Below are 23,743 nucleotides of genomic sequence, written 5' to 3' on the forward strand. Positions count from 1 at the left end.
AATGGACAAGGAGTCCAAAAGATGGGGGCACAATCTGGAACTATTATTACCAGGGCATCTGGATACAGCCATTCCAAAGGCTCTATCTCAGGATGTTCTAGCTATATAAATGAATGGATTTGGCCGGGAATATGGCCTAGTGGCAAAAGTGCTTGCCTCATATACATGAAGCCCTGGGTTCGATTCCTCAACAGCACATATACAGAAAAGGCCAGAAGTTGCACTGTGGCTCAAGTGGTAGAGTGCTAGCCTTGAGCAAAAAGAAGCCAGGAACAGTGGTCAGGCCCTGAATTCAAGCTCCAGGACTGGCAAAATAAATAAATAAATAAATGGATTCATCTTTGCTTAATTCAATTTGAAATTGGTTTCCTGTGACTTGTAACCAGTAGAGTCTTGGTGAATACTAGTACCAAAAGTATTTATTACTTGAGAATCTATTTGCTCTTCAAGAACTCAGCCTGAACAGAGGGACTAAGTCTGAACTATTGAGACAAGTATACAAATCCAGAGATCAAATTGCAGAGTCCTGGGTAAAAAAAAAACAGATAGCAGCCAGTGCTGGTGGCTCACACCTGTCATCCTAGCTACTTGGGAGGTGAGGTTCAAAGCCAGCCCAGGCAGGAAAGTCCATGAAATTCATCTCCAATGAACCACCAGAAAAATCAGAACTGGCGCTGTGGCTCAAAGTGGTAGAGTGCTAGCCTTGAGCAAAAGAGCTCAGGCCCTGAGTTCAAGCCCCATGACCAACAGAAAGAAGAAAAACAGCAAGTAGACCAGGTAACCAGGAACATGGGACACTATGAGAAGAACAAAAGCCCAGGGGAGATATTTGCACCCACCCATAACCCTGCTTACCCACACGCCCTTGTGTTGAGTTATCGTGACCAGCGCTTCCTGGAAAAAGATGTGAACTTCTCCTACAGCCTGCATGTTGTCCTGGCAAGACTGTACATCAGTCACTACACGGTACCAGGGAATGTTCTGTAGCCCCAGGCAGGGGGAAGAGAGTTCATAAAAGCCAGCAGAATCGATGGCACTGTGGGCTCCATCAAAGGTAGTGAGGTTGGCACCCAGGGAGATGGAGCAGAGACCATGGGCAGGCCAGCAATCCTGGACACCCTCCTGGACCTCACAGATGTGGCCTGACGGGCAGCCAGCCTCCTGGCATGTGAGGTCTGAGCTCGAGGAGCAGGAGCAACGCTGGCTGCAGTTTTCAGTCAGCAATGAGGAGTTCACCTGCGTGCAGAGAGGACCAGGTAAGAGGCACTCAATGATGGTCATACATCTTCTAGCCCTGTGTATTCATTTACACAGGCAGGAGTTGGGAGCAAATCTGTAGTAAGAAGTGGACAGTGGGGCTGGGAATGTGTCTTAGCAGTAGGGTGCTTGCCTAGCATGCATGAAGCCCTGGGTTCCATTTCTCAGCTCCACATAAACAGAAAAAGCCAGAAGTGGCACTGTGGCCCTGAGTTCCAAGCCCTAGGACTGGCAAAAAAAAAAAAAAAAGAAAAAAAATAGAAAGAAAGAAAAAGAAGGGGACAGTGTTAGTCTGGTTCTGGTGGCTCACACCTGTAATCCTAGCTATTTAGGTAAATGAGATTCTAGGATTGTGGTTTGAAGCCAAGCCTGGGTAGGAAAGTCCATGAGACTCTTATCTCCAGTGAACCACCAGAAAACAGAAAGTGGCTTGAGGTGGTAAAGCACCAGCCTTGCATGCTCCCAGGCCCTGTGTTCAAAGCCTCTAACCCACCAAAACAAAACAAAGACAAAATGGACTATATTAAAAATGAATTAAGGGCTGGGGATATAGCCTAGTGGCAAGAGTGCCTGCCTCGGATACACGAGGCCCTAGGTTCGATTCCCCAGCACCACATATACAGAAAAACGGCCAGAAGTGGCGCTGTGGCTCAAGTGGCAGAGTGCTAGCCTTGAGCGGGAAGAAGCCAGGGACAGTGCTCAGGCCCTGAGTCCAAGGCCCAGGACTGACCAAAAAAAAAAAAAATGAATTAACAACTTGGAGGTACAAGGCACAAGGTACAAGGCAAGCACTCTTGACACTAGGCCATATTCCCAGCCTGTACGCTTTACTTGACTTATGTAACTCTAACTCCTTTGTAACACCTCTATAATAACAAGAAAATAGTTTTTTTTTTTTTAAAGAGAAAGAAATGGAGGGGCTGGGAATATGGCCTAGTGTTAAAATGCTCACCACGTATACATGAAGCCCTGGGTTCTATTCCTCAGCACCACATATATAGTAAAAACCGGAAGTGGTGCTGTGGCTCAAGTTGTAGAGTGCTAGCCTTGAGCGAAAAGAATCCAGGGACAGTTCTCAGGCCCTGAGTTCAAGCCCCAGGACTGGCAAAAAAAAAAAAAAAAAAAAAGGAGTGTGGCACTAGGTGCTGGGGGCTCATACCAGTAATCCTAACAAATCAGGAGGCTGAGATCTGAGGATCACTGTTCGAAGCCAGCCCTGGTAGACAAATGTGAGAGATACTTATATCCAATGAACCAGCAAAAAGCTGGAAGTGGAGATGTGGCTCACGTAGTGGAGTACCAGGCTTGACCCTGATTTCTCCCCTGTGACCTCCAGAACTTTGGAGAGGGGAGGGGAACACGCATGTCCCTTGTTTTCAGCTGCCAAGTCTGGTATGATTAGCTGAGAAGCGAGTATGGGGGGTTATGCACCTTGAGTCACCCAGCTGGGACCTGGAGGTGGCTTTCTAAAGCCCCATCCTTGAACAGAAACCTAAGCCCAGGCACAAGTCCGCCTTAGGCTCCTCCCCCCCTCTGGGGGGAGGGGGGGTCCTGCTCACCGGCAGGTAATGGCCATGATGGGCACAGCCACAGTCTTGGACAGGGATGCAGACTCCCTCGGAGAGCAGGAAGCGGTCGTCACACTCACAACCCTCAAAGCAGCGTGTGGTACAGCCAGTGAGGCCGGAGAGGGCTGCACAGGAGCCCTGGCAGGAGCGGGTGCACACGGAGTAGTGGCTGTGGGCCGGGCACTCGAGCGCTGTGGAGAGGAGAGGTACGGTGGGGGTCACACCTCCAAGGGCACTGAAAAAAATGATGCACCCCTTGGGTGCTGGTGGCTCTCATCTAATCCTAAACTACTCAGGAGACTGAGACACAAAGATTGTATTTCAAAGCCAGCCTAGGCAGAAAGTCCATGAGACTCTTATCTCCAACGAATCATTAAAAGGCCAGAAGTTGCCAGGTGCTGGTGGCTCAGGCCTGCAAGCCTAACTACTCAGGAGGCTGAGATCTGAAGATCAAGGTTCAAAGCCAGCCTGGGCAAGAAATCCATGAGATTCTTTTATCTCCAATTAATCACAGAGAAAAAAACCCAGAAGTGGTGCTGTTTTTCAAGTGGTAGAGCACTGGCTGGGGATATGGCCTAGTGGCAAGAGTGTTTGCCTCCTTTACATGAAGCCCTGGTTTCAATTCCTCAGCACCACATACACAGAAAAAGCTGGAAGTAGTGCTGTGGCTCAAGTGGTAGAGTTCTAGCCTTGAGCAAAAAGAAGCCAGGGACAGTGCTCAGGCCCTGAGTCCAAGGCCCAGGACTGGCCAAAAAATAAAAATTCAAGTGGTAGAGCACTAGCCTTGAGAACAAAAAGGCTTAGGGATACTACCCAGGCCCAGAGTTCAAGCCCTAGGACTGGCAAAAAATAAAATAAAATAAATTAATGTATTCCCTACCTGACTTATGTAACTGTAGCCCTTTTGTATGTCACCTTTATTAAAACAGCAACAACAAAAGAAAGCCAGAAGTGGGAGCTTTGGCTCATCTTCAGCACAAAAGCTCAGGGACAGCTTCCAAGCCCTGAGTGCGAGTCCCAGTACTGGCGAGAAGGGGTGTGAGTGTACTGTGTTATATTTGGAAGTCTAATCGTTGTAACCTTTCCCCGTGGACATCCAAAGGGGTAGTGAGACACAGACACGATACCCCAACTTCTCTCAAGTTACTACAGAAAGAACTGCGTTCACCCCTAAGGGAAGAAGTCAGGGGCGAGGTTTGGGGACAGTGGGCTACTGGAGGGGACAGCTCCTGAGTGGCAGAAAGGTGGCCCCTGGGGGCCCACGGACACTCACAGCAGAAGTTGTCTGTCCTCCAGGGTTTCACGGTGGCACCAGCTGCCTGGCAGGCGGCCGTGTAGGCTGCCAGGCTGCGGCAGAGGAAGGCCATGTCACCCTTGTGGGCACATTGGTCATACACGCACTGGCGGAAGTATTCTGTGGGGTTCACCACTCCGTGGCAGGCTGCGAAGGGGCCTTTGGGGTCACGAAGCCGCCCACAGGCCTTGATGTCCTCGTACTTTGCTGTCTCCTCTGCCAAGCACACGGGGCAGCCTTGGGGTCCACAGCCCTCGCTACAGCCCTCGGCAGAGCCGGGCACCCGCCAGGATTCTGCAAAAGCCTCCACACTGGGGGCCACCGTGCCATTGGGGAACATGAAGTCATCTGTCCAGTTGCTGTTGAAGTTCCCACAGAGGCCGCAGACACGCCCGTGGAAGGGGCTGGGGATGGACATGAGGACGTGAGCGTCTCCATCAAAGAGAAGGCGCAGCCCCTTTTTCGTCTGGAGAATCATGTTGCGGCCTTCTGCAGTCACTCGCACGCTGCCCACGGCCACAGGCAGGGTCACCAGCTGGCCATCTATGGTGACCTGGGTGAGTTGGGAGTCACAGACCATTCAGGCAAGGCTGCCCACCATGCAGCTTGATCCATCTCCCACCCTCAGAGAAGAACTTTCAAGCCAGAGCTGTACCCCGAGTTCTAATGTAGGTTAAGGTCATGTTTAAAAAAAAATTCCCAAAGTGGGAGGGACAAAGGGTGAACAAATGCAGCAATGGCACTCCCTAGACAGGATGTGGTAAAAAAATGAACTCTACAACTTGTGGGTGGGGATGGGAGGGAAAAACTGGGAGAGAGTGAGGTAAGGGCTCACATTGGCCAAAAATAAATGTACTCTTGCTGAGCGCTGGGTGGCTCACAACTGTAATCACAGCTACTCAGGAGGCTGAGATCTGAGGATCACAGTTCAAAGCCAGCCCAGGCAGGAAAGTCCCATGAGACTTTTATCTACAATGATCCACCAGAAAACCAGAAATGGTGCTGTGGCTCAAGTGGTAGAGCATTAGCCTTGAGTATAAAGAGGCTCAGGGACAGTGCCCAGGCCATGAGTTCAAGCCCCAGGACTGGCAAAAAAAAAAAAAATTACCCAAAACCTTGAAATAGAGCTGTGGTCAAAGTGGTAGAGCGCTAGCCTTGAGCAAAAGAGCTCAGGGACAACTCCCAGGCCCTGAGTTCAAGCCCCATGTTCAACCAAAAATACAAAAAAGAAATGTACTCTTTACTTGACTTACACAACTGTAACCTTTCTGTACATTACCTTTATAATAACAACGTTTTTAGTACTAAAGTGAAAATATGCCCCCCAGCAGATACCAGTCCCTGGGGTATGCCTGTGTCTCCCTTAGGACCCCCAGATTGGGCACTGTTCCCCCTACAGATTGGGGCCTGGAGGGGTATGCGTTCCCCGCCACCCCCAGAATCACCAAACAGCGTCAGAGTTCATTCACCTGCGGTCCTTTGGCCAGCGTCACAACCTGGTCGTCCACGGTCACCAGCACGCGCTGGGGCTGGCCGTCTGGGTCCTTCTCAAGCACGATGGCAAAGTTCTCCTCTCCGGGTTTGGGTTGACAGACTTGGGCCAAGACGTAGGAGCAAGAGCCGTGCAGGTCATAGACACGCCCATCGAGGGTGATGTAATGGATGCCCTCATTGGCCAGACAGCGGCCACAGCCCGTGGGGTGGCAGGCCTGGACGCCCTCCTCTACCCGACACTCTTCGTAAGGACCACAGGCCGCACCCTCCTGGCAGCTGACCTGGCCCCCTGGTCCGCATTCACAGCGCCGCTCGCACTCCGGGCCGGGGTAGAAGGCTGAGCCGAGCGGGTAGTAGCGGCCATCATGGAGGCAGCCGCACTGGCCCACGGGCACACAGGTCTCACCGCTGAGCACAAAGCCGGCATCGCAGGCACAGCCTTCACGGCACGTGGGCTCACAGCCCTCGGGCGCCGAGAGGCTCGGGCAGCTCACTGGGCAGGAGTTACCGCAAAGCTCGTAGTGGCTGTTGGCAGGGCACTGGAGGGCTGTGGAGACATGACAGGTGTGACGCACGTACCAAGGTGAGACGAGGGTAGCACTCTAAGGGGAGATCCTGTCTGGGCCAAGGGTGCGGCATCGGATGGGGGAATTCAGTATGGGGATGTGGAAGCATGACCAGATCTCCCTGACCAGATGTGTATTAGCTTGACCAAGTACTTCTTTTTTGTGCTGGTCCTGGGGCTTGAACTCAGGGCCTAGGCACTGTCCCTGTCCTTCTTTTACTCAAGGCTAGTGCCCTACCACTTGAACCACAGCTCTACTGCCAGCTTTATGGATAGTTTAGTGGAAGTAAGAATATCTGTTGTTGTTGTTTTTTTGCCAGTGCTGGGGCTTGAGCTTAGGGCTTGAGCACTGTCCCCGGCTTCTTTTTGCTCAAGACTAGCACTCTGCCACTTGAGCCACAGCGCCATTTGCAGCTTTTTCTATGTATGTGGTGCTGAGGAATTGAACCCAGGGCTTCATGTATACAAGGTGAGCACTTTACCACTAGGCCATATGCCCAGCCCTGGAAGTAAGAATACCACAGACAGCCAGATGCTGGTGGCTCATGCCTGTATTCCTAGATATTCAGGGGGCTAAGATCTAGGGATTGTGGTTCAAAGCCAGCTGGGACAGAAAAGTCCCCATGAGACTTTTTTTTTTTTTTTGGTCAGTTCTGGGGCTTGGACTCAGGGCCTGGGCACTGTCCCTGGCTTCTTTTTTGCTCAAGGCTAGCACTCTGCCACTTGAGCCACAGCGCCACTTCTGGCCTTTTCTATATATGTGGTGCTGAGGAATCAAACCCAGGGCTTCATGTATATGAGGCAAGTACTCTTGCCACTAGGCCATATTCCCAGCCCCAAGACTCTTATCTCTAACCACTCATAAAGCAGAAGTGGCACTGTGGCTCAAGTGGTAAAGCGTTACTCAGAGACAACACTCAGGCCCTGAGTTCAAGCCCCACAACCGCTAAAGAAAAAAAAAAAAAAACAAGCAAAGAATCTCACAGACTTTCCTCAGTTTCGCAGTTCTCAGATTTTAGCGTCCCGAGTAGCTAGGATGACAGGCATGAACCACCAGTGCCTGGATTCTGACCAAGGTTAAGTGACAGCATTGGTGGCTCACACCTGTCATCCTAACTACTCAGGAGGCTGAGATCTGAGGATCATGGCTCAAAGCCTGAGACTTATTTCCAATGAACTAGCAAAAAGCTGCAAGTGGAGGTATAGCTCAAGTGGTAGAGTGTCAACCTTGAGTGAAAAAAAGCTAAGGGACAGCACCCAGGCCCTGAGCTCAAGCCCTAGAACTGGCACCAAAAAAGAAAGAAGGAAAGAAAAAGAGACGGGGAGGGGGGGAGGGAAGGAAAGAGGATGGAGGGAGGGAGGGAAGGAAGAAACGTAAGTGACTGTGCCTCTGAGTTGAATAGGCATCATTGGAACCAACCATGGCTGTCTCACAGTCTGACTGTGACCAAGGAACCAATCAGCCTGGGTGTACCTGGCTGCCTGGCATGAGCTGGAAAACCTGTCAGACTCTGATAAAGTCTTTTTCAGTACAGACTGACATTTTGTTTTGTTTTTGTTTTTTTTTGTTTTTTTTTTTTGCCAGTCCTGGGCTTGGACTCAGGGCCTGAGCACTGTCCCTGGCTTCTTTTTTCTCAAGGCTAGCACTCTGCCACTTGAGCCACAGCACCACTTCTGGCCATTTTCTGTATATGTGGTGCTGGGGAATCGAACCCAGGGCCTCATGTATATGAGGCAGGCACTCTGCCTCTAGGCCATATCCCCAGCCCCCAGACTGACATTTGTATACCCGATTGGGTATAAACTTGACCCAGTAGATCTGCCTGAAGGGAATTTCCCAGGAAACTGTGTGTAGATCTTTCCTGGTGCAGGTTCTGGGTCTAGCTGAATGTATCTGACCAGTTAGTGTTAGCAAATGTACAATCTACCCAGCCAGTTATGGGTGACCGCCTGCAGTCCAGCGTGTGAGGCAGTCAACCAACATCGGAGCAGGTGACACCAGTGACTCCTTGCTATGTAACTTTGACTAGATCAGCCACCCCTTTGTGTCACTGAGAGATGAAGCGTGAATACCTCCCCCCTCCTCCTTGAGGGGGTGGGGGACGACTGGGCCCAGGATTTCTGATCAAGTCCGTCTGAAGGAGCCCCTCCTACTGGGTTACCACCTGGCTGTATTTCAGTGGGTGTCTGTGTCAGGTAGTACCTGTTTGGGGCAATAAGGATGGGCCCCCAGCTCCATGGGGGAGGAGGGCAGGAAGTCTTGCCTCATAGTCCAGGGTCAGGAAAGGATGAAGGCCCCCCCCCCCCCCTCAAATACACAGATCAGTACTCACGACAAAAGTCTGGCCGCCTCCACTCCTCAATCTGGGCCCCAGCGGCCTGACAGGCTGCCACGTAAGCGGCCACAGCAGGACAGAGGCCTCCGGGGTGACCCTGAGCCTGGCAGGCATCCAGCAGGCAAGCCTGTAAGTACTGTGCTGGGGGCAGGAAGCTGTGGCACGGGGCTAACGGGCCTTCCGGATCCGAGATGACCCCGCAGGCGTCCGGGCCACGGAAGGGCTCCAGTTGCTCGGGCGTGCAGATCGGGGGACATGGCCCGGGCACGCATTCTCCGCAGCCTGGCTGGCCCCCCACTTGCCAGCCGCTCGGTTTCCCACCCACGGCTGTCAGGTCGTCCTCCGGGTCCTGGTTGTAGTTCCCGCACAGGCCGCAGAGGGCGCCCGCGTACGCCGCGGGCACGCGCAGGCGCACGAAGCCGTAGCCGTCAAAGGACAGCGAGATCCCGAAGTCTGTGGCGATGACCACGTCCCCGCCGCTCAGGTAGGCGCGCAGGCGCGAGTCCAGCTGGAAGGGCAGAGCCACCAGCTCGCCGTCCACCTGTCGGGGAAGATGGTGGGGGGGGACCCAAAATGAGAGCCAATCTTGTCTCCACCACTCGGGAGCCGTGGGACTCCTCACCCTCCACGAAGTGTCCTCTCCTGTTATTATTATATAAATACTAAAACGTTGGAAGTGGCATTGTGGCTCAAAGCGGTAGACCACTAGCCTTGAGCAAAACGAGCTCAAGGACAGCGCCCAGGACCTGAGTTCAAGTCCCATGACAGACACAGAAAAAAATGGCTGGGGGCTGGGGGCTCACGCCTGTCATCCTAGCTACTCAGGAGGCTGAGGTGTGAGGATCACAGTTCGAGGCCAGCTTGGGCAGGAAGGTCTAGGAGACTCTTATTTCCAGTTTACCACCAGAGAACCAGAAGTGGCATTGTGGCTCAAATGATGTTATAGCCTTGATGTTATAATGAGTGTTACAGCCTTGAGTAGAAAGAAGGGCAGGGAGAGCCTAGGTCCTGAGTTCAAGTCCCAAGATAGGCACACACACAAAATACCCACAACTGTGAAAGGAGGAATGGCCTGAATCTCACTGCTCCCTGCAGCCCACAGCTGGCATGTGCGTCCGCCAGGGTTGCGTTCCCTCACCTGTAGCTTCTGGGGCCAGCGGGCACTGAGGGTCAGACTGTGACCGTAGACGTGCAGAGTGACACTGCGGGTGTAGCTGACAGCCTGGCTGCCCCGGTGCTCGTTGACGACGGTGACATTGAAGTCCTCGGTGCCCGCGGGTGCTTCATGGCAGGGTGCACTCAGCAGATACTCACAGGTGCCCTGGAAGTCGAACCGGTGCCCATCCAGGGTAATGTAATGGGGGTCACCCCAGGCCTGGCATTCAACGGTGCTGGTGGGTTGGCAGCCATACTGGCCAGAGGACAGCAAGGCACACTCTTCACCCGGCCCGCAGCTGGCAGAGGTGCAGAGCAGCGAGCCACTCCCCGAGTCACAGCGGCACAGCTGGGAGCAGGTGGCATCGGCCCAAAACTCAGCGCCCGCCTCATGGTAGGTGCCATTGTCCCAGCAGCCGCAGCCGCCCTCCAGGGGGACGCAGCGGTCAGCACTCAGTACGAAGCCCTCATCGCACTGGCAGCCCTCCATACAGGGGCCCTCACACACAGAGGGCGGTGTGAGCCGTGCTGGGGGCGGGCAGCTGGCCGGGCAGGGTGGGCCGCAAAGTTCATAGTGGCTGTTGTCTGGGCAGAGCATCTCTGTGGACAGATGAAGGGATGGGAGAGAAAGAAAGGGAAGGGGTGTGAGATGGCATCTGGAGTTAATAGAGCAAGAGAGAGAGACAGAGACAGAGACAGAGAAAAGTGTACGAGAGGAAGAGGGAGAGGGAGAGAGACAGACAGAGGGATCAAAAGACACCAAGAGACAGAAACCCAAGCAGTGGGGCTAGGAACGTGGCTTAGTGGTAGAGTGCTTGCCTGGCATGCATGAAGCCCTGGGTTCCATTCCTCAGCACCACATATACAGAAAAAGCCACAAGAGGAACTGGGGCTCAAGTGGCAGAGTGCCAACCTAGTGCAAAAGAAGGTTCAAGTTCAAGTCCCAGGACTGGCAAAAGAAAAGAGGAGAAAAGAAATGAAATGACAGACAAAGGACAGACAAAGGACAGACAGAAAACATGAATGAGAAACAGAAAGACAGAAAACCAAAATAACTTAGGAATGTCAAAATACATAGACATAAAGCACTAATAGCTCACACCTGTCACTCTAGCTACTCAGGAGGCTGAGATCTGAGGACCACAGTTTAAAGCCAGCCTGAACAGCAAAGTCCATGAGAGTCTTATCTCTAATGGAGCACCAGAAAACCGGAAGTGGCGCTGTGGTCCCAAGTGGTAGAGTGCTAGCCTTGAGCAAAAGAAACTCAGGGACTGTGCCCAGGCCCTGAGTTCAAGCCTCATGACCAACAACAATAACAAAAAGGGTGTGGGCAGCAGACTCACGAAGTGTGAGTCTGGAGGCTACCCAGGAAGCTGAGGTCTGAGGATTGCAGTTCAAAGTCAACCTGGGCAGAGAAATCTGAGATACTTATCTCTAACGAGCCAGTAAAGCAGTGGGAAAGTGGAAGTGAGGCTCGAGTGGTACAGCAGCAGTCTTAAGTGAGAATGAGAGGCCCTGAGGACTACAGTCAACAAAGCCCAGCAGGTCCCACAGATAGGAGACCCCACCCTCAGGCCTGGCTCCTCTCCCCAGCAACTCACTGCAGCCGGCCTGCGTCCTCCAGTCCTTGATGGTGACACCTGCAGCCTGGCAGGCGGCAGCATAAGCGGCCAGGGCCTGGCAAAGTATCTCCTGGGCCCCTCCGCCCAGGCAGACATCTAGAACGCAGCCCTTGAAGTAGTCTTCGGGCGGCACATGGGAGTGGCAGGCGGCGAAGGGGCTGCCTGTGCTCGTGGGGTCCAGGGGGCCACAGAAGGCAGGACCCTCATACACTTCCAGCCGGTCCTCTGGGCAGGTTGGGCAGGACCCGTGGCATTCATTCCAGCAGAATGGATCCCAGCCTGGAACTTGCCAGCTGCCTCCCCAAGTGGGTATGGAGGGAGCTGCGGTGCCATTGGGGAAGAGCTGATCATTGCTGGGATCTCGGTCCATGTCCCCACAGAGTCCACACACCGCATCATAGTAGCTGCTGGTCAGCGTCACCTCTACCCGCCAGTTCCAGTCATAGGTGACTTGAAGCCCAAAGTCAGTCACTAGAACAGCCTTGGAGACACCGTGGGTCACCAAAATCCTCCCACCAGCCACGGAGACGGGCAGGGCCGTCAGCACGCCGTTCACCTGGGGGAGAGAGGGAGGCAAATGGGGTCCCACGAGGTATGGGGGCTCCCTCCGCCCTTTCCTCCTTCTCCTTCCCTCTTTTCCTTCTTCCCTCATCCTGCCAGGGACCAGGAATTACCTGTGCTTTTCTCATGATTGTTAAAAAAAAAAAAAGTTAGGGATGTGCCGGGCGCCCGTGGTTCACGCCTGTCATGCTAGCTACTCAGGAGGCTGAGATCTGAGGATCTCGGTTCAAAGCCAGCCCTGGCAGGAAGGTCCGTTCGACTCCGATCTCCAGTGAACCACCAGAAAACCTGAAGTGACACCGTGGCTCAAGGTGGTAGAGCACTAGCCTTGAGCAACAGAGCTCAGGGACACCGCCCAGGCCCTGACTTCGCTTAGTTTCCTAAGAAGTGTGATTGCCGTCGCCTCTGCTGCCCTGTGTTTCCAGGCTTAGATGAAGGAGAGCTTTGAGCTGCTAACTATGGCTGTCAGGACCCCATCTGCCCCTCTGGGAGTATGGAAGACCATCCTGAGAGACGTACCCGCACTTTCCCGATCTCGTTCTTGTGGATGGAGATGTTGACCCCCAGGGTGGACACAGTGACCTGCTTGACATAGGACACGGCGGGGCTGCCCCGGTTCTCATTCTTGGTTGTGACTGTGAAGGGCGTCAGGCCCTCAGCGCTGACCCCTGGGCAGAGGGTTGTTGCCAGGACATAATCACAGGTGCCCTGGAAATCAAAGCGCCGGCCATCGAAGGAGTGGTAGTGAGGATCACCCCACAGTGAGCAGGTGGAATTGTAGTTGGGCACGCACACGCCCTGGCCGTCTTTGTCTTTGCATGTTTCTTGTGGCCGGCAGGTTACCCCATGGCACGGATCTGAGGAGCAGGGGTAGGGGGCAGAGGAGAATGGGTGTTGAGGGGCCACCCACCATAAGGGGCTGGGAATATGGCCTAGTGGCAAGGGTGCTTGCCTCCTATACATGAGGCCCTGGGTTCAATTCCCCAGCACCACATATACAGAAAACGGCCAGAAGTGGCGCTGTGGCTCAAGTGGTAGAGTGCTAGCCTTGAGCAAAGAGAAGCCAGGGACAGTGCTCAGGCCCTGAGTCCAAGCACCAGGACTGGCAAAAAAATAAAAATAAAAATAAAGACTGGCTGTCAGAACCCAGGCGTTGGTGGCTCATGCCTATAATCCCAGCTACTCAGGAGGCTGAGATGTGAGGATCATGGTTCAAAGCCAGGCAGGCAGGAAAGTCCTTGAGACTCTTCTCTCCATTGAACCACCAAAAAAAGCTGGGAGTAAGTGGAGGGATGAATTAAGCAGTAGTATGCTAGCCTTGAGACAAAAAAAGAAAACAAAACCTCAGGGACAGTAGCCAGGTCCTGAGTTCAAGCCCCAGGACTCACACAAGGAAGGGAGAGAGAGAGAGAGAGAGAGAGAGAGAGAGAGAGAGAGAGAGAGAGAGAGAGAGAGAGAGAGAGAGAGGGAAAGGGAGAGGGAGAGAGGGAGAGAGAAAAGAATAGCTGTTCACCCACCCCTGCAGCAATCTGTTCTGGGACTGCCAGCTCTGCAGGTCCCCAAAGGCGAGGGCAGTTTCCAGGGCTCTCCCCATAACCGCAGGGTTCATATCCCTAACACTCAGGTCCAAGAGCAGGCCCAGGAAGCCCTCCACATTCCCACACTTGGGCTCTGTGGTGGACTCGACACAGTCCAGCCTCACAGGCCCACTGCTGAAATGCACAGACTCAGAGCACGGGCATGGCTCAAATCCCTGTCCTCCATCCCGGGTCTCACAGCCCAGTACTGTTGGGGTCAGCTGTGCCTTTAACAGGCCACAGCTGACCTTGACCTGTCCCTCCCCTTCCTGCCTTTGGCAGGAAGAGAAGGCCCTGCTCCTGGGGCAGCACGTGTGCAATGGAGGGGTACCCCAGGGGCCCATCCTTGGGGGGCTGGGCCTCCGCCCCCAAAGGAGGTCCCCTGATATCTATTGATGGATAGCCCTCTGTGACCAATCTGCAATCCCTCTCTTGTGCCCACCCTCTGGGGTATATCTGGGGGGCTCCTCATTTGAATAAACAGAAGCCCTAGAGGTTTTCTCCAAGACCCCACACGCCCGTGTCTTCCTTGGGTTGGCGGGCAAGGGGGTCTCGCACCCACACGTGAACCGAGGCACCCGGGACCCGACTCCCACGTCGATACCCTACCGGCCAGGGGGACGTGAGAAAGTAGGTATGGATTCCCCGCAGAATAGATAGATAAGCCCAGGACCCCTCCCCACGTGTTGGGGAGGGATAGAGCTAAGCGCGGCAATTTACAGCCCAACACAGTACCTTTGGAAACGCAGGTCAGGACACCTCCAGAGGGCTCACACACCTGGCCGGGCTTGCAACTGTGGTCCTGGCACACCATGCCCTCGCCGGCATGGCACACACATTGCTGCTGACAGCCATTGAGGAGGACCGTCTGCTCCGGCTGTGGGGACAGAGGGCGTGGCCATCTGTGAGGGGTGCAGAGGGGTCCGGCGGGCCAGTGCTCCACGGAACAGTCCCTCGGCAGATCCAAATGCACCACATAGCTGTGGGCTCGCCCCATTCACACGTTCACTCACTTGCGTGCGTTCACTCAGTCACTTGTGACATAACACGCCCCAGGCAGCGGCGGTGTCTGAGCCAGGCTGGCTCTGTACCTCTTGAGCCACACCTCCACTTCCTTTTGCTGGTTCACTGGGGATTAAAGTCTTAGGGAAGCCGGCGCCAGTGGCTCACGCCTGTCATCCTAGCTACTCAGGAGGCTGGGATCTGAAGATAGTGGTTGAAAGCCAGCCAAGGCAGGAAAGTGTGTGAAACCCTTATCTCCAATTAACTACTCAAAAACAAGAAGTTGAGTTATGGCTCAAAGTGTCAAAGCACTAGCACTGAGCAAAAAGCACCCAGGCCCTGAGTTCAAGCCCCATGACTGACCAAAAAAAAAAAAATCTAAAAGACTTTTCTGCCCGGGTTGACTTTGAACCAGGATCCTCAGATCTCAGTCTCCTGAGTCGCTAGTATGACCTGAGCCACCAGCTCCTGCCGAGGCACATTTTCACCCAGGGGAGCCAGGGAAGGGTTGAAAGTTTCAGAACGCACAGACATATCTAGACAGGGCTTTCTGCTGGCCCTGTGGATAGAGGGTAGATCAGAGGGAGCAAAAGTGGGGTGGGGGGCTTGAGGGGAAACAAGTTGGACCAAGGTGAGGCCAGGGGAGGGGTGGATGGCAGCCATGTTCAGAAGGCTGTGGAGCTGATGGGAGTTGAGGTGTAGAATGCAGTCAGGGGCTCTGCCCCGGATGGGGAGGTTGCCTACCTCATAGTAGGCCCCGTTGTGGTAACAGCCGCACTCCTGGATGGGCACACACGCTGTTCCATTGAACAGGAAGCCGGAGTCACACTCGCAGCCCTCCGCACAGCCTCCGGGGCAGTGCGGGGCGGCGCTCACAGCCCAGCACCCCAGGGAGCAGGTGTCTGCGCAGAGCTCATAGTGGCTGTGGGGAGGGCACTCCATGGCTACAAGAAAGGGGGTGCTGATCAGGATGGGGTGCTGCAGGGTGGTGAATCCACAACCTCCCCCTTCCTCCCACTAGGTCACGGGGATTGAACTGAGGGCCTGGGCGCTGTCCCTGAGCTTTCGTTGCTCAAGGCTAGCGCCCTACCACTTCAAGCTACAGCTCCACTTCTGGTTTTTGAGTAGTTAATTGGAGATCAGAGAGTCTCACGGACTTTCCTGCCCAGGCTGGCTTCGAACCATGATCCTCAGATCTCATCTTCCTAAGTAGCTAGGATGACTGGTGTGAGCCACGGGCAAAGCCGGCTTGAGTCCATACCTTCCTGTGCCTCGACCTCCCCTCTCCTTCTCCCCTTGAGGGATGCCCCTTTCACTCACGACAGAAAGACTCCGTCCGCCAGGGTTCCACTTGCCCTTCCATTGCCTGGCACTGGCTCACATAGGTGTGGATGTGGTCGCAGAGAATGCTCAGGTTCCCGCCAGCCTGGCAGAGGTCGAACACACAGTCTTGCATGGGACCCTGGGGATCGAGCAGTTGGTGGCAGGCAGCCAGTGGTCCCTTGGGGTTGGTGAGGAATCCACAGAACTCCTGGTTCTGGTACTGGCTCTGCAGCTCGGGGCTGCACTGGGCACCGCAGTCCTCGCCTGGTTTGCAGTCCGGCGGGGGAGCACAAGGAGAGTCAGGGACCTTCTCTTCCCAGGCATTGCCAAACTCGTTGGGGTTTGCTGCTTGGGAGCCGTCGGGCTTCTGCAGGTCATCCTTGGGGTTACCGTCATAGTCTCCGCACAAGCCACACATCTGCTGGTAGTAGTTGCCTGGGATGGTGACCCTCACGTTGTAACTCAGGTCATAGGTTACCCGTAGACCAAAGTCGGTCTTTATCACCACATCAGAGCCATGCTGGTAGATATGGATCTGGCCTTCATCCAGCAGCACCGGCAAGTTCATGTCCACGCCATTCACCTGGGAGGTAAAGGATGTCAAACTTCAGAGGTTACATGGTGAGGGTGGTCTGTTCTTCACATGTCCCCTGTCTGATATTAAAGACCTGACTGACCTCATCTCTCTTGACTTTAGTATATATTTCTTGGTGCTGGTCCTGTGGCTTGAGCTTAGGGCCTGGGCACTGTCCCTGAGCTTTTTTTTTTTTTTCCTGCTCAAAGCTAGTGTTCTACCACTTTGAGCCATAGCTCCACTTCTGGTTTTCTGATGGTTCATTGCAGATAAGAGTCATGGACTTGGGGCTAGGAATATGGCCTAGTGGCAAGAGTGCTTGTCTCGTATACATGCAGCCCTGGGTTCGATTCCTCAGCACCACCTGTATAGAAAAGGCCAGAGGTGGCGCTGTGGCTCAGGTGGCAGAGTGCTAGCCTTGAGCAAAAAGAAGCCTGGGACAGTGCTCAGGCCCTGAGTCCAAGCCCAGGGGGAAAAAAAAAGTCATAGACTTTTCTGCCTGGGCTGGCTCTAATCCACGATCCTGAGATCTCAGCTTCCTGAGTAGCTAGGATGAGACAAGTGTAAGACACTAGTGTCCAGCTAACCGCATTATCACTACACATCTTTTACAAACATGGCTATTAGCTAAGCACCAGTGGCTCATGCTGTCATCCTAGCTACCCAGGAGGCTGAGATCTGAGGATCACAGTTTGAAGCCAGCCCAGGCAGAAAAGTCAATGACTCTTATCTCCAATGAACCATCAGAAAGCCAGAAGAGAAGCTGTGACTTGAAATGGCAGAGAGCTAGCCTTGAACATAAAGAGGCTCAGGGACAGTGCCCAGGCCCCAAGTTCAAGCCCCGGGACTCGCAAAAATAAAAAATAAAAAAAGACTACTATTACTACTAATAGTGTGGTGAGCCAGGTGCTGGTGGCTCACACCTGTCATCCTAGCTACTCAGAAGGCTCGGATCTGAGGATCAGGGTTCAAAGCCAGCCTCGGCAAGAAAGTCTGTGAGACTCTTTTCTCCAATGAATGACCAAAAAGCCAGAAGTGGAGGTCTGGCTCAAGTGGTAGAGCACCAGCCTTGAGCAAAATAGAGCCAAGAGACAGTGGAGGCTGGGAGCTAAAGCTGGGCTTTTTTCAGCACATCCTGCTTGGGGATCAGTGCGCCCCGTCAGGGCCCCGCCCCACCATCTCAGCTCTCACCGTGACCTTCCGCTTGTTCTGCTCCAGCTTCAGCGTGTAATTGGCCACAATGACTGTGATGGCCTTGGTCACGCTGACTTTGCCATTGCCCCAGGCCTCGTTCTCCTGCAGGATGGTAAACTGAGGCAGGCCAGGCCGGGTCCCGCATGTCTGAGCCAGCACGTACACACAGGTGCCCATGAAGTCGAAGCGGTGGCCGTCGAAGGTGGTGTAATGGGGGTCTCCTGACGCCTGGCAGGTGGTGCTGCCCACAGCCACGCATCCCAGGATGCCATTGGACGGCTGGCAGGCCTCGTGCGGGCCGCAGGAGGAGGGCTCGCAGGACACCAGGCCGCCCTCCTGGCAGTGGCAGAGGGAGTTGCACTCAGGGCCCGGGTAGAAGGTCTGGCCGGGTAGGTAGTACGTGCCCTCGTGGACGCAGCCACAGGAGGCCAAGGGCACGCAGGCCTGGCCGCTGAGCGCGTAGCCGTCATCACACACGCAGCTCTCGCGGCATTCCGAGCCGCAGCCCCCAGGCACCGGGAGGTCTCCACAGGACAGCGGGCACCCATAGGAGCACGGCTCGTAGTGGCTGTGAGGGGGACAGCTCAGGGCTGCAGGGAGAGGGGCCAAGGTCACCACAGAGCCTTCAGCTCGCGCCGGAAGCTCCTGCCTGGCATCCTAGCTACTCAGGAGGCTGAGATCCGGAGGATCGAGACTAGGACGGACAAACCTACGAGATTCTCTTCTCCCCTGAGCTAGCCCAAAGCTGGAAGGAGAGACGTAGCTCTAGTGGTAGAGTGCCAGCCCCGAGTTCAAGCCCCAATTCTGGCCCTTAAAAAGTGTAATAATAGGGCTGGGGATATAGCCTAGTGGCAAGAGTGCCTGCCTTGGATACACGAGGCCCTAGGTTCGATTCCCCAGCACCACATATACAGAAAACGGCCAGAAGCGGCGCTGTGGCTCAAGTGGCAGAGTGCTAGCCTTGAGCGGGAAGAAGCCAGGGACAGTGCTCAGGCCCTGAGTCCAAGGCCCAGGACTGGCCAAAAAAAAAAAAAAAAAAAAAAAAAGTGTAATAATAAAAGAAAGCCACGCGGGTGCAGGTGGCTCACACCTGTACTGTCATCCTGGCTACTCTGGAGGCTGAGATCTGAGGATCACAGATCCAAGCCAGCCCGGGCAGTAAAGTCTGTGAGACTCCTCATCGCCAATGAACCACCAGAAAACCAGAAGTGGCGCTGTGGCTCCGAGTGGTAGAGCCCTAGCCTTGAGCCAGAGAGCTCAGGGACTGGTGCCCAGGTCTCGAGTTCAAGCCTCAGGATTGGCACCAAAAATTTTAATTTAATTTTTAAAAAAGTAAAAGAATTAAAGTGATCAGAGCTACTTCTATGGTAGTGGATCGCAGAAGGGCATTCCTGGTACTCACGACAGAGCTCCTCCGTCCTCCACGGGTACACGGTAGCCCCCGCCGCCTGGCATGCAGCCGCGTAGGTGGCCAGGGCGTCGCACAGTGGCCCTGACTGTCCTGGGAGCAGGCAGCGGTCGTAGACACAGTCACGCAGGGCGCCCTGGGGGTCCAGCTCGCTGTGACACTCCCGGAAAGGCCCTTCAGGGTCTGCCAGGATCCCACACTCCTTCTTGTTCTTCAGCTGCTCGGCGATGAGCGCTTCCAGGTTGGGGCAGTCTCCCGGCTCCGTGGCTTCACAGCCCGGCCTGGTCTCCTCCTGCCAGCTGTTCCCGAAGGCCAGTGCGCTGGCAGCCTGGCCGCCGCCTGGCAGGGCGAAGTCGTCAGCCGGGTCTCCGTTAAAGTTCCCACAGAGCCCACAGAGGGCGTCGGCGTAACTGCTGGGCACCTTGGCGGTCACGTGCGCATCCCAGTTGTAGGTGACCGTCAGGCCAAAGTTCGTGCTCACCACGGCATTGTTCCCCTGGCGGAACACCTGCACTTTCCCATCGGCTGCTTGGAAGGGCAGGTAGTGCAGGATGCCATCCACCTGGGCAGAGTGGCCAACCGGTCAGCATATCTGCAAGGCTCACCTGTGGCTCACCCAACTCCAGCAACCCCTGGGCCACTGCCTTGTGATTCTCTTGAACACATTCTGATTAGTCCTACCTACCTCAGGACTTCTGCACTGGCGGTATCCTCTGCATGGCATACCGTCTATATCATTCCTCATCTTTCAAGTGTAAAACTCAAATCTAAATCCATCACTCCTAGCCTTCAAACCCTGCCTGGTCTGTCTCTCCACTGCTTGGCATTCCTCTGTACCTCTCATATCTCAAGGCCTTTGCCCCAAACACCAATGACCATTGTGGCTGCTTTGGTTCTGGTTTTCAAGGCTCGGCTCAAATTCAAGCCCCTTACCTCAAATGTCATGCTTGACCTTGGCCCAACCAAGGCTCTGCCCAAGCCCAAGCCTTCTGCACTTACTACACCCCGGTTTGTGACATTCCCCAACTCCTTTGAAGCCCTAGTCCCCTGTTTGGCTAACACCACCCCGGAGCTCCTCATTCTTTTAAGATTGAACCATTCAGCCAGGCACCAGTGGCTCACACCTGTCATCCTAGCTACTCAGGAGGCTGAGATCTGAGGTTCACCGTTCAAAGCCAACCGAGGCAGCAAAGTCTATGAGTCTCTTATGTCCAAATGATCCACCAAAAAGCTGGGGTCTTGCTTTATGCCTGGGCAACCTGGACAGTTTGGCCTGTGATCCTCTGGTTTGTGCTCAGCCATCTTGCTGGGGATGACAGGTGTATACCACAGTGCTCAGGCATTGGGTTGAGATGGGGTCTTGCTAACACCTCCATCCCCTACCGTGGGACTGTCCTGGAGCCCTGATCCCCCCATCTCTGCTTCCCCAGTAGCTAGGATCACAGGTTTGGACCACTCCCACCTCCTATCCCAGATTGTTTCCCCCAGATCTTTTTTTTTTTTTTTTCCTTGCCAATCCTGGGGCTCAAACTCAGGGCCTGAGCTTCTTTTGCTCAAGGCTAGCACTCTACCTCTTGAGCCACAGCGCCACTTCTGGCTTTTTCTGTGTATGTGGTACTGCGGAATTGAACCCAGGGCTTCATGCATGCAAGGCGAGCACTCTACCACTGAGCCACATTCCCAGTCCCACTTGGTTTGGTTGTTGTTGTTTTTTTAATGACACTGGGACTTGAATTCAGGGCTTCAGGTTGGATCAAGGCTAGTGCTTCACCACTTGAGGCATAAACCCCATTTCTGGCTTTTGGGGGATTCACTGGAGATAAGCATCTCATGGACTTTCCTTCCCCAGGGCTGGCTTTGAACCTCCATCCTCAGGCCGCAGCCAGATCAGGAAGCCACTAATCTTTTTTTTTTGGGGGGGGGAGGATTTCTCGCACTCCTCCTGCCTGCCCCCCCCCTCCCGTCGCCCCAGTCCCAGGCCCACACTCACCAGCACTTGGCCCGGGTGCTCCCTGCGCACTTCCACGGTCACGCCGTGGGCCTCCACCCGCACGGCCCTCGTGTAGCTCACGGCCTGGCTGCCGCGGTGCTCGTTCTCCACCAGCACGCGGAAGGCGGGCAGCGCCGCGTCCTGGCCGCAGGCCCCCACCAGCAGGTAGGTGCAGGTGCCCATGAAGTCGAAGCGCCGGCCATCGAAGCTGCGGTAGTGCGGGTCCCCGGAGGCCTCGCAGCTGGCGAAGTTGTCGGGGTAGCACCCCAGCAGGCCGTTCTGGACGCGGCAGCGCTCGCCTGCCGGGCAGCCCTGCGTGTCCCGGCAGCTCACCTGGCCCGTGGCCCCGTCGCAGGTGCAGCGCCGACGGCAGCGGTCGTCCTCCCACACCTCCTCGCCCGGCTCGAGCGGCCGGCCCTGGAAGGTGCAACCGCAGGAGGAGGCCGGCACGCAGGCCCCGCCGCTGGCCACGAAGCCCGGCAGGCACACGCAGCCCTCCACACAGGGCCGCTCGGAGCAGTTGGCCGGAGCCGCTGCTGGATTGCAGGAGGCCGGGCAGGCGGGGCTGCAGAGCTCATAGCGGCTGTTGGCTGGGCAGCACAGGGCTGTGGGAATTAGGAGAGGCTTGATCAAGCTACAGGAATGTCCCTGAAGTCTCACCCCAACCTCCTCCAGCTCCCGCTCTGCTCACTATATATCAGCCCTGCCCAGATGGAAGAACCTCTAAGGAAGGAATCCTAGCACTCCACTCCAGCTCGCTCTGCCCTGCCCTGAGTAGACTAGCATCTGCTCATCAGACGCGTTCCTACCTCAGGGCCTTAGCACTGGCTGCTCCCTCGGCCCGTGTCACCTTTCCCTCATGGCAGAGTCTATAGAGTCTGTAGGTTCTATAGAGTCTAGAAGGCCTGGCCTCAAATCCCAGCTCTCCCATGTGACCACGAGCAAATAGCTCTGCTGTCCGTCAACTCCACATTCCCATCAGTGCTGGGCGGTTGTGAGAGTTCACTGTGAGAAGCACTGCTGAGTCCCCAGCCCCGAGGCCGGGCCGGGCCCTTGACAGATAATCAGTGAGCTGAGCAGTGCATGAGCTCACTGCTGTCTCTTTTCTGCTGGCTATAGGGGCGCCTGGATGATTGCATGGCAGAGATACAGCAACAATCCCGACAATTCCACCGTAACCCTAGGCCCTCCCCTGGTGGGTCAGGAACTTTCTCTGCTTTCCCACAGTACCCTTCGGTTCTCAACTTCTCAGCCTGGGCCACCCCCAGACTGTGCAGACTGTTCCCTAACCTTAGGCTCATGTGGCAGAGCCCGGTTGCAGGGGCGGGGGGGGGGGGTGGGCTTGGCCAGCATTGAATCCTTAGCAATCCCCAGCATCAAGATGAAACCACAAGCCGGCTGGGCTCTGGTGGCTCAGGCCTGTCATCCTAGATCCTCCAGAGGCCGAGATCTAGAGGATCGTGGTTTGAGGCCACCTGGTGGAGGAGAGTCACCGAGACTCTTATGAACCACCCCAAAGCGGGGATATATGGCTCAAGAGGCAGAACCCTAGCTTTGAGATAAGTAAGTAAATAAAGCCAAGCAAGAGCACAAGGATCTAAGTTCAGACCCCAGGACCAGCACCTGAGCGGGGGGGAGGGAGGGTACCCCTGCCATTCCACCAAGCCCCCCCTCCCCGGGGTGGCACTCACGGCAGTTGGCTTGTGGCCTCCAGTCCCCCACGGAGACCCCCATCTCCACGCAGGCCTGCGCGTAGGCGCTGAGCCCACGGCACAGGCTGAGCCGCTCTCCGCCCGTCACACACAGGTCGTACACGCAGTCTTCCAGGAAGGGCCGGGGGTCCAGGACCTCCTGGCAGGCGGCAAAGGGGCCGGACGGCAGGGTGAGCAGGCCGCACAGGCGGTCCCCGCCGTAGTGCTGGGCCTGGCCGGCGGTGCAGGCCGGGCAGCTGCCGAGACAGCCGTCGTCACACAGGTAGTCGCCGTCGTCCAGCTTCCAGCTGCTGGCCAACTCAACGGGGTCGGCCGCCGGCGTCCCGTCGGGCGTGAGGAAGTCGTCGGCCGGGTCCCCGTTGTAGTTGCCACACAGGCCGCACACCTGGCCCTGGAAGCGCTGGGGCAGGCTCAGGGTCAGCTGGCAGTCCCAGTTGTAGGTGACCACGAGCCCGAAGTCCAGCTCCACCACGCCCCGCGTGCCGCTCTGGTAGACGCGCAGGCGGCCCTGGCTCAGTGAGGCGGGCAGGCGGGAGCGCTGGCTGTCGATCTGTGCGCGGAGAGGGGCAATCGGACATCGGTGTGAGTGTGTGTGTGTGTGTACCCCGCCCTGCCTCGTACCTCCCCCCATCCATGTCTGTCCTAACCACTGGGTATTGCTTGCTTGCTTGCTTTTTATTGTCAGTTGTGAGGCTTGAACTCATGGCCTCAGTCCCTGTGTTTTTGTTTGCTCTGGCTCTCCACCATTTCGAGCCACAGCACCACTTCCGATTTTCTTGGCGGTTCATTGGAGAGAAGAGTCTCATGGACTTCCCTGCCCCAACTAGCTTTGAACCTTGATTGTCAGATCTCAGCCTCCAGAGTAGCTAGGATGACAAGTGTGAGACACACTAGTGCCCAGCTCTCCGGTGCTTTAATGGACAGAACTAAGCGACTCAACTCTGAGTGCTCTAGTAAGTGAGGCTTTGCAACGGGTGCCCTTTCAGTAGCAGGTAGGAGTTGGGGCGGGGAGATGTTGCTCAGTGCTTTAATGCAACCCCCACAGTACTAGAATTACGGTATGAGCCACCGGCGCCATGCTCCCATAGGTAACTTCTTTGCTTCTTTGTTC

General features: G+C 55.3%; 1 protein-coding gene across 1 annotated transcript in view; it reads right to left on the minus strand.

Annotated features, from left to right (window-relative positions):
* The window catches only part of LOC125339024 (Fc gamma binding protein), a 35,937-nt gene that overhangs the window by 1,618 nt on the left and 10,576 nt on the right, over positions 1-23,743 (minus strand). Inside the window, exons 4-18 of the mRNA XM_048330087.1 lie at positions 22,612-23,182; positions 20,921-21,525; positions 18,925-19,492; positions 17,520-18,112; positions 15,752-16,337; positions 15,176-15,375; positions 14,165-14,306; positions 12,372-12,709; positions 11,271-11,847; positions 9,653-10,269; positions 8,512-9,055; positions 5,589-6,160; positions 4,099-4,672; positions 2,817-3,016; positions 856-1,236 (exon numbers count right to left, since the gene is read on the minus strand). Of these exons, the coding sequence (XP_048186044.1) occupies positions 856-1,236; positions 2,817-3,016; positions 4,099-4,672; positions 5,589-6,160; positions 8,512-9,055; positions 9,653-10,269; positions 11,271-11,847; positions 12,372-12,709; positions 14,165-14,306; positions 15,176-15,375; positions 15,752-16,337; positions 17,520-18,112; positions 18,925-19,492; positions 20,921-21,525; positions 22,612-23,182 (7,068 nt within the window). The remainder of the gene's footprint in view (positions 1-855; positions 1,237-2,816; positions 3,017-4,098; positions 4,673-5,588; positions 6,161-8,511; positions 9,056-9,652; positions 10,270-11,270; positions 11,848-12,371; positions 12,710-14,164; positions 14,307-15,175; positions 15,376-15,751; positions 16,338-17,519; positions 18,113-18,924; positions 19,493-20,920; positions 21,526-22,611; positions 23,183-23,743) is intronic.

Source organism: Perognathus longimembris, chromosome 20, assembly GCF_023159225.1.
Source record: "Perognathus longimembris pacificus isolate PPM17 chromosome 20, ASM2315922v1, whole genome shotgun sequence".
Lineage (NCBI taxonomy): Eukaryota > Metazoa > Chordata > Mammalia > Rodentia > Heteromyidae > Perognathus > Perognathus longimembris.